Source organism: Mytilus edulis, chromosome 1 (genome assembly GCF_963676685.1).
Source record: "Mytilus edulis chromosome 1, xbMytEdul2.2, whole genome shotgun sequence".
In the NCBI taxonomy this organism is placed as follows: domain Eukaryota; kingdom Metazoa; phylum Mollusca; class Bivalvia; order Mytilida; family Mytilidae; genus Mytilus; species Mytilus edulis.
Window position 1 is genome coordinate 89178729 of NC_092344.1, and position 11036 is coordinate 89189764.

General features: G+C 30.4%; 1 protein-coding gene across 11 annotated transcripts in view; it reads left to right on the forward strand.

The window, feature by feature from the left end:
* The window catches only part of LOC139515683 (calcium-dependent secretion activator 1-like), a 79179-nt gene extending 69490 nt beyond the window's left edge, over positions 1-9689 (forward strand). For all 11 annotated transcript variants that reach the window (XM_071305371.1, XM_071305334.1, XM_071305342.1 and 8 more), the window contains 7 exons: positions 887-925; positions 1892-1966; positions 2370-2453; positions 4302-4409; positions 6344-6448; positions 7074-7160; positions 8930-9689. In XM_071305371.1, the coding sequence (XP_071161472.1) occupies positions 887-925; positions 1892-1966; positions 2370-2453; positions 4302-4409; positions 6344-6448; positions 7074-7160; positions 8930-9040 (609 nt within the window). In that variant the 3' untranslated portion in view covers positions 9041-9689. The remainder of the gene's footprint in view (positions 1-886; positions 926-1891; positions 1967-2369; positions 2454-4301; positions 4410-6343; positions 6449-7073; positions 7161-8929) is intronic.
* The last annotated feature ends 1347 nt before the right edge of the window (positions 9690-11036 follow it).

Here is an 11036-nt window from a genome sequence, read left to right on the forward strand (position 1 = left end):
GAAACTTAGTACTTCCATTTATTTTGATGTGAAATTTTGATATGCCATATTACAGTTTTGACCCATGATTTTAAAGTTCACAGCGGGCCTTTGTGGCTGAGTGGTTTAGGTAGTCAAACTTCTGAATCACTAGCCTGTCAACACTAAGGTTGTGAGTTTGAATTCCACACGGCAGGTGCTCTTGAATCTAATCTTAATGAACTAGGATTTTCAGTTTTCGAACAGAATGTTGTGGTTCTTTCGCCCTACTCCAGCTTCCTCCTGCAATAAAACCTGACAGCTACAAAATAGGAAAATAGTGCTAAAAGTGGTGCTGAACATCAATCAATCAATCAAACACACTTCAGAGTACATTGGAATTTGATAGTGCCAATGGACCAGTGTGTCCTATGGTCACATATTTTTGTTTAATTTCTTATCTCACAGCGTTAAGGGAACAGCAAAGATTGGTCTCATTGAAATAGAGTAAAAAAGAAATATGAAGAGGTTGACCTGCTTCTTATGACTAATTTTCTAGCACATTACAGATTCAAAAACAGTGTTACTTTAGTTTGAAGACTCTTGGTAATAGATTGATCTAAGAGGAATATGGCAAGGTTGTTATTTGACCTTAAACAATTACTAGACCTGTGTTTCACTAAGAAATCACAAAATATATTTTGAATTTTGTTGTTGTTGTGAAAACCAGATCTTGTACTCAAATTTTAACAAGAAAACTGAACAAGGTTATAGAGACAGCATTTATTAACTTAAAAGTTGATGGCTTGAAATATGTAGCAAATGAAATAATAATTTTGTATTCTAGAAAAGTGAAATTATTGCCAATACGAAATATTTCCCAAACAAAATTCTACTACTTATCTAATGTTGTCTGTTTATATTGTAGGCATTACATTTATGTGCACTTGACAGTGGAGAAAATATGGTAAGCTTAATTCACAAATTTTTAATGCAGGTTTTACAAAAATGGGTTTGGTGGTCAGCATTTTACTATTTACTAACTTAAACTGTTAACTGATAAACAAATATCAGTTACATTAGTTGCAAAGAAATACAGTGCTTTTTCAGTAATAACTTATATTTTACATTTGAAATAAAGGAGTAAGTTCGGTAAGTGCCATATTTGGCCCCAATTATAAAGTTCATGGTTACAAGACAATAATTGTTTTAAGTTGCCTTAAAGACATGTGAAAAAGTTAAACAGAGCTGTTTTTGTCAAAGTTTAATTCTAACACAACGATTTTTACATTCCAAAACAGTCAAGATAAGGGATTTTGGTGAAATTTGACAAAATCAGCGGGACTTCAACCAAATAAAGGACCAGGAAACATAGAGCACAGACCTCGACAAGCTTGATATTCAAATAAGACATGTTAAATGTCTTCACAAACATTATTTTAAAAGATCTTTGTTGTCAACGTATGCGCTCTATGTTTCCTGTCAAATAATCTTTGGAAATTTACCCATTTTCATTGATTTTTTCGTGAAAAATCAATATGAGTACAACTCGTGACGTTATAATGAAACGCGGAAACGTAAAATTTTAAACAAAATGGCTTATATCCTATCTAGTCAATGTATTAGCTATAATTTATCGTGATATTGGTCAATAAATCTGAATTTGAAATTTACGCTAAAAAAGTGGGCCATTTTAGGACCTTATCGAACATACTCCTTTGTATTTTTTGCTCTTCTGACACTATACAGCCATAAGTCATGTCAAGATATTGTCATCATCAATCAATAAAAAAGTGAGAATATAGAAATTAGATATTCCTTTTTGCAATATCTACATGATCTACTCAAATATCAAAATAATGAAGTTGTGATAAACAGCAATGATAACTCAGATATGAAACATTTGTATGTCTATTCTTGTTTCTGTTTGCAGCATCAGTACCACACAAAAATAGAGGAATTCCTGGAAAGAGTTCAAGCCCAGATGGTTAAATGTTTGATTGAAAAGGTAAAACAAAACTTACTGGCACAATTTCATTATAAATTGTCTCTGTAGAAAATTTAGTGTGATTGTAATCTCATTAGGGAGTTTCAAATTAAGATTCTTTACAAATAATGGATTAGCTTACATGCAACACCATTATTTTTTTCTTTTGGGACAGAAATAATGAGAGAAAAAAAAAGTCAAAATTAAAAATAGATGATTCAATCAATTATTTTGCAATATTTATTTACCATAAAGCTTGATTTTTTTCATCTTTATCTATCTGTACTTAAAGACCGTTTTCTTCAATTTATGTAATACCTTTAAGAATATTTAGTCATGATAGACAGGGTTGCTTGTTTTAGTCTGTTTTTCAAAATAATGCCTAAATAGCTTTTAATATTGTTATTGTTTTTATAAATTTCAGTTATTATCAGTGATGGAGTCAGTCTTAAGTAAACTTGCACGGTATGATGAGGGCACCTTTTTTTCTTCAATTCTATCATTAACAGTGAGTTCTTACTTACAAATAGATTAGATATAGTAAAGATTTAGGTAGATTCGATCATTAATAGTTAGTTATTGCTTACACATATATTGAATTTAGTAGAGATTTAGATAGATCCCCCTCTTTATTTTCTGTTTTATTGGTGAAAAAGGCACAATGAACTTATTTATTAAAAAAAACTACAATGCTTTTAATAAAAATATTACATGTATCATGATAGGATGTGAAAGATGAATATACTGTTAATTCAGAAATTATTGCGAGGTTTTTATTACATGTATTGCGAAAAAATGCGACAGAGTTGTAAATGCAATAATTTAAACTCACATTTTGAAATGTTTTATATGAATTAAACAGGATTTTTCTCAAAATCATAATAATTAAAATGGCATTTAAGTGTAAAATGACAAAATCGCAATAATAAATGCACACAATAATTTCTGAATTTACAGTACATGATTTGCCCTTGAATTTTAAAACTACGTTATGTGAGTTATTGGAATACTTCTATATATACCTTGTTGCACAATTAAAAAGAATATGAAGTAATGTTTGAAATATGTGGTTGATAACAAAAACTAATGTTTGCTTATGTTCACTTTTTACAAGTTCCAAAAGGCCAAAACAGAGCTTTTTAAGAAATCTTTTATATATTCAGTATCTATTTTATGGAATAACTTACCAATATCCCTGAAAAAAATCAACCTCAAGTACAAGCTCATTCAAAAAAGATTTAAAAAATTACTTGATGGAACATTAAGAAGCTGTGTGTTTTTTATATGCATAATAATTTTCACACACTTACTCAAACTTATGATATTGTTGATGCCAATACTATACATGTCATATATGAATTTGTAACTTTTACCTGTTTTGAAAATTGTATATGTCATAACAATTTTTTATTTCATTATTCATGTATGTGTGTCTGTTTGATATTTTGTAATTGTTTGTTATATTTCATTGTATTTCATGAGGGCCTCAGGGAAGATTAGCTTTATAGCTAACTGTGTAACCCTCTTTAAATGAAGAATTATTATTATATTATTATATTATTATTATTATTCAAATATGGAGAAGTGTATGATTATCAAAGAGACCTCTATCCATTGAGCACCAAGTAGACTAGGAAAATAGAAGGGGTGATAAGAAAGACCTCTATCCATTGAGCACCAAGTAGACTAGGGAAATAGTAGGGATGATAAGAGAGACCTCTATCCATTGAGCACCAAGTAGACTAGGGAAATAGTAGGGATGATAAGAGAGACCTCTATCCATTGAGTACCAAATAGACTAGGGAAATAGTAGGGATGATAAGAGAGACCTCTATCCATTGAGTACCAAATAGACTAGGGAAATAGTAGGGATGATAAGAGAGACCTCTATCCATTGAGCACCAAGTAGACTAGGGAAATAGTAGGGATGATAAGAGAGACCTCTATCCATTGAGTACCAAATAGACTAGGGAAATAGTAGGGATGATAAGAGAGACCTCTATCCATTGAGTACCGAATAGACTAGGGAAATAGTAGGGATGATAAGAGAGACCTCTATCCATTGAGTACCAAATAGACTAGGGAAATAGTAGGGATGATATGGAGAAGTGTATGATTATCAAAGAGACCTCTATCCATTGAGCACCAAATAGACTAGGGAAATAGTAGGGATGATAAGCAAACAAATCTCAATACAAAAACACAGAAAACATGCAAAGAGCCAAGAATGATTACAATGGGGGTACTTAGGTGTCATTATCTTAAGTTGAGTTAACTCTTTTGATCTTTTGAACAAGCTTACAGAGCCACATATTATGTTCTATGTGTTGTTTATTCATAATAATTACATTTTCAGAAACCAGTAAATGAGCTTGGTAAATCCTATGTAGATTTTATGAGATGTAGTCTAGACCAAATAAGACAAAAAATAGCTGATGAATTATTTACTTTGTCAATATTTGAGGTATGTACTCAATAAATGGTCCAAATTTAAGAATGTTCAAAGTAAGTATGACACTTGGGATGTTTTCTTGTAAAAATTAGTTAATCTGGGGATTCTTACAAGTAAGACAACTAACACTTTTCTAGCTTAGTTCAATATGGATTATTGTTAGCTTTTATTTTTATTTTTGATTTTTAGGCCAACTAAAATTAATTAGTAGATTTTCATCCAAAGTTTTGAAAAAAATGGGGCGGGTGGGAGGATTTTATTTTTTAAATTTTATTTAATATGAAACCTTCTTGTGACGTGAACTTCATAAATATATGCAAGTGTTATAATTAGCTTATACCATGTAAACATGTATAAAGAATCGTACATAATTTTTCAAATTCTTAAATACATATCTCTGATTGGCAACGACTGTTCTACATGCAATTGCTACTTTAGAAACCCATTTCCAGGAAACAGTAAAATCATAGAGAAATTCTCTATTCAGTTGGACTACTTTTTAAGCGATGGTTTGTAGTCCTCATAAAATTATGCAAATGCAATGGTATGCAACACATTTATTATGAATGAAATGAGAACTCAAACAGTGTTGGTATTAGTAGGGTTGTGCTTTTAAGATTCTCAAGTTATGCAAGACTGAAGCAAATATAATTACAATGTAAAACATGAAGTTGTTTAATGACTCTTTTAAGGGTATTAGGTGTTTTTAAACAAAAACAATAGCCATGGGTAAATATAAGGGCTTTCTATAACACAATGTGTATGTTTGCTGACTTTCTGAACTCAATATATGAACGTACATGCTTTTGTCAGTTTATGTTTTTCTCTACCAATGTGTTCCACGATTCTTGCGCTTTTGTAATCTTTCAGAGCCCAAATTTGCTGACACAAAGTCAATGTTTTATTAAAAAGAATCTACGGTTTTCTAATGACAGAAATTTCCAATTTGTGACATACCGCGATTTGCGTTCTTGCATGGACACAGCGTATTACTCGTAACCCAAATATTTCATGCCCTTCTGGTAATCTATCTCTATTCTCCGTAGATGATATTGTCATCATTGAGCAGCAGAATTTGTCAACATAATCGTTTTAAAGTACTCGAAACAAGAAATATGAAAACCGAAATTTGAAACAGGAAGTTCGAACGAAACGAAATTATTGACGGTTACTGGTGACGGAAATGAACAAAATCCGGAAATCGTAAATTTTTCAAAATAAAAAAAATCAGGGCGGGACGATTTCAGAGGGGCGGGCGGGGATGAAAATCTATCAATTAGTTTTAATTGGCCTTAAGGCTTTCTCCCGTATACAGGAAATTCTTGATAAATGTCATTTGCTATCTGTTTGGATTTTGACAGGTTTTGTTCATCTAAAAGAAATGCTAGAACATTCAATGTATCTTGTATACCATACAAAGTAATCTGTGGAATAGTGTGGTTTAGATAATTATACAAACATTCTTTATTTGGTTAAGTGCACATATACATGATTTGAGTAGGCCACATTTTTATGCCACATTTATGGGCATTATGTTTTCTGGTCTGTGCGTCTTTCATTCCTTCGTCCGTCGGTCTGTTCGTCCCGCTTCAGGTTAAAGTTTTTGGTCAAGGTAGTTTTTGATGAAGTTGAAGTCCAATCAACTTGAAACTTAGTACACATGTTCTTTATGATATGATCTTTCTAATTCTAATTCCAAATTAGAGATTTTACCCCATTTTCACAGTCCACTGAACATAGAAAATGATAGTGTGAATGGGGCATCTGTGTACAAAGAACACATTCTTGTTTTGTGTTGTGGCCAGTCAAATAAAATATCATTACAAGAAATAACATAAAACTCTTATTAAATACTAAGCAATTAATCTGAACAGATAAAAAAGGAAAAAGCATTTTCCAAGCATTACAAAGTAATAAGTAAGAGCAAAGGTTTCTTTTTATTTCAGCAATGGTATACAAGTCAAATGAAGATGACTTATGATTGGTTGTCAGATAGACTAGATCTTTCACTACATCCATACCAGCTTACTTGCATCATGACTATTAATAGAGTGAGTTTATATCTTTTTAGTAATTTTAGTTAAATGTCAGATTTGCTTCTGTTAGGTGCTGAAATTTGGTATTTTAAGTTGATATCCCAAATTTAATGGATTCTATTCCTATGATACAAAGTGAAATTTAATAGATTCTATTCCTATGATAAAAAGTGGTTTCCAGGTTTTGTCAGTGTAACTTTGCTTAGGCTCTGCTTCATCTTAATAGAGTCAGGTGGAGTTAAATTCATGTGATTCATTTAAAGCTCTGATTAAGGAATGAAGTAATTATAACATGTTTAGGTATATCACAAACAATATGATTTGACAAGTTGCTGGTTTCAACACCAATAACGTGAATCAGACAACTGATATTATTTATCATGGATTCATAATTGTTCATTAGAAATCAATTTGAGGGGTACAGGTTAACCATGAATTTAACTGTCAAATGAATTAATAAAAAATTTAGGAATGGATGCTGACTTTGGCAAAACCAAGAAATCAAATAATCATGAAAATGCAAAAATTAATATCCTTGAAATTACATTAATCCAATTCAAAAGAGTTAGGGTGGCTTATAGTTATAAAATGTGTACTGAATATTCACCAGTATTAATTTTGTAATATTATTCTATTTCAGAAATGTTATTCAGACTTTGAACTTCAAGGTGTATTAGAGAATATATTAAATGATAAAACCTATCAGAACATTTGCAAAAGGCTACAGGTTGGTCATATTTAATTATAAAGATTATTCATTATGTATTTAACATCCACATCAAATGTTGTGTGACCCAGTGTTCTCCCCAGGCCGTTTTTAGCGCTGCGCTTTTCAGCGCTATCACAATTTTCTGCTGTTCTATTGTACTGACCACAGCCCTTTCCAACACAAGGGCATTGCTATATTTTTTTCGTATTTTTTAAAATTTCCCGCACGTCATCGACTGTTTACTATTTCTGAATGAATTATTTCCATTGTATTAAGTAACTCTGCGGGACCAGTCTGATAAATTTTACAAAATGGCGACTTTGAAAGATCAAAATAAACAAAGATTTCAACATTGACATCTATTTATTTTAATTAAAAAAATATATAGAGGCATATATAAATAAAATGTGATGAAATGAATTGACTGCATTTCCCGACGACACTCACAAACTTGTTTTACGAACTTTGAACAAACCATGAATTTAAAAACAATAAAACACAGGGGTTTGTTGAAATTTGCCGGGCTTACTATCCATACAAACCCAGAAAATGAGTAAGTCTTTGAAGTATTAACTATCACCTATTTGAACTATTAATTGTTTAGTCAGCAATTCTACAGTAATGAATTTTTACCATTTTTACCATTTTACCATTTGAAAACAATTGTGGATTTAGAGGATACGATTAGAAAAACAAACCCCAAGCTAATATGACTTGAGAAATTCACTTTCTCAAAGTCCAGCTTGGATGAAACCATTTGAATATTTTATATGAAACGTTAAGGTCAGAAAAATGAGAAATCATTATGCAAAAAAATGTCAATTCCTGTCAAACTTCATAAGGTTAACAGTACACTGCTACAATCACTTTATTGTTAGTCCTACATGTTCTGCAACATCACCTGTTAGTGCTAAGAAATCTTCACAGAATCAGTCTGGTATAGACCAATCATGGAAAAAGACCTCCTTGGGTTTTATACACAGAAAATGTGAGGATTTTATGAATTTACAATGGAGAAAAAAAACCTCTTCTATATCCAGACAATAACATTAACAAACAAAGGGGTAACTTCCATGAGCATGATGAGGACATCATACAAGAGAAAACATCAATAGCATAATATAAGAAAAACACATAACAAATCAATTGCAAACAAACCGCGAGCCGCAACAAAGTTACTGTGAATTGTTGAAAATTACACTCTTAGCACAGCGCTATCCAAAAATCCTGGGAAGAACACTGGCTGTCAGTATAATGTAGTTTAGTCTAATTTTAATTGTTGGTCAAAATTATCTATATTTTATGTCTGAATGAAATAAAATGAAAAGCTAACATGGGCACAGTCACAAATCAAAAGTAAAAAAAAAAAAAAAAGGTTCATGACCAAATTAGAATGGATTAAAGACAAATAATAGTCAACAAAGCACTACTCAGAAGACAATATAGTGAAAAGTCATTCATATTCTGGGATCTTTTTAAACACAGAAAAGAGAACAGGATTGAGACTATTACAGAAAGGCTTTGTCTTTCCACAATGTTGATGTGTGAAGTCAAATTTTCTTTTTTTATGTAAAGTCGTCAGCATTCAACTATGCACTATTTAATGAATGTCCTTGAACATACTTTTAAGTAAAGACAATATCAATCAAATCCTCATTCATGAACTGATTAAATGTTTGTTACAGAACTGAAGATAGGAGTTACCCACTAAGTACATACAATTTTGTCATGGATATAGTTATCCAATCCAGTTTTATTTAAAAAATGAATAATTTTTTTAATTATAGGTAGAAGAAGCTACCCACTCAGTAACACAGTGTGAGAAGAGATCAACAGGGTTTTTGGGAGGAGGTACCAGTAGTAATGTCAGTAATGATAGTGATGAGGAATCAGATTAAAACCAGGAACCAGATCAAACAACTTTTACCTCATGAGAAAATTTATTAAACTGGTGAATTGTTGGTTTCTTGAAATGACCTTAAGGTGCAAACTAAGGCCTCTCTTAAATTCTTTTTTAAGATTCCTTCTTATTGAAAAAAGATATTCTTGTAGAACAATCTCTGTCAATATTAACAAGGGACCAAGTGATCATAGCATAATAATTAATAGTTGATATTATTAGAAAGTTACGTAATTATTGAATTTATTAGAATTTACTTGCTGGACATGAAAATATTCATAGCTTTGAAAATCTCATAACTAACAGTAATATTTTTTATTATTTTTTTAATCTTAAAATTTTTCAAGTTGTTCTATAACACATAAAAATGGAATATTATAGTCCACAATTTTTATCATTAACTTTTCAATCCTATCCTATTTCTCCTTATTACGGCATTAGTATATGAATGAGTAGATACTGGCATTAACTTGCACAACAAATATTCTTACTAATTTATAAGGCCTGCTATCTTTGAAATTTCAAAAGATAAACATCTAATGTACATCTGTCTCTTTGTTTATCCATCCATTCAAGTATCTCTTCTGGTTAAATTTAAATTTCACACTTTAGTTATCTTATTGAAGGTTAATAAAACATAACAAAAATGTTCAAAACATTTAAATTCATAGATTAATTATGCTGCTGCTAACCATCATATGCATTTTATAAATACGTATTATTATTTCACTGTGCACAATATCAATTTGACACCAATGTATGTTTCTTTGTTAATTAAGAGCATATGTTACATCAGCTTATAGTATCTATAGTACTAAGAACCTATATATTAAGCTTAAATTATAGATATACTATCAGGAATGTCAGATCTGATTTCTTAAAAGTTAAATCCATGTATGTATTTTATTTTTAATTTCTCTTTAGTTTAGTATATTTTTTTATGAGAAGGAAACATTTATAACATGTATTTTCTAAGTTCTTACCTTGACCAGGAGGAGGAGAAGAGAAGGTATGAAACTGTTTCAAAGCAATAAAAATACCACTGTCATGGCATTTTTTACTAGTCATTTTGGAGATCCTATAATCCTGTTATCTATCCTCAGGGATGTCAACTGTAAAATAGATTTAAATATAATAGTCTTCTTATCATACCAGTAGACTGAAATTTAGGTAAAGTTTTGGTTTCCAGATGTTATCTTCTGAACTTTGTTAGATAGAATATCCCTATTAAATTTGAAGGTCAAAGGTCAAGGTCACAGCAGAAGACAAAATTTGGTTTCAAGGTTATTTTTTTTTAACCATATCTCCCAACTTTAACTAAACATAGCTTGATAAGCTACCTTCGAAAGATCAAGGTCTAAGGTCTAAGGTCAAGGTCACTTTAGCAACTTTTCAACAGATATCATAAATTGTCAACAACTTTACTGTCTTCGTCATCAGAACTCCAAAAAAATTTATTAAATCTGACTCAGTAAATTGTTTTACTTAAAAATCCATAAGGTTTTAATCTCAGTTTTTTCACCTATGTTGTTTTTGGAGTTAATTAATTGTGAAAATAAATTCTAAGCATTTTGCTTTTCATTTGAATCAGTGGACACTCCACACACTGAATCAGCAATTTGAGGAAAGTACATGGAGAAATTTACTCTTTTGTTTTAAAAGTTTTGGTTGTGAAAGAATGATTTGTGGTTGTTAATGAAATCCTAAGTTGCATTTTTATACAATTATTTATTTTTATGAAATTTTGTTGAAGTTTGTTTATTTACTATTTATTTATATATATAATACTTGTTATTTTATTTTTATCTATTTTCTTTACTTATAAGTACAAAGTTTATACTAAATTATAAAGTCAGTGAAATTATTTAAGTTTAAATGAATTTAAGGAAATTTATTATAGAGTGTTACTTTCAGTTTGAATAAATGCAGTCATATGTTCAAGTACTGGTATACATTTATTTTCATTTTCAATATATAAGAATCTGTACAGAGTT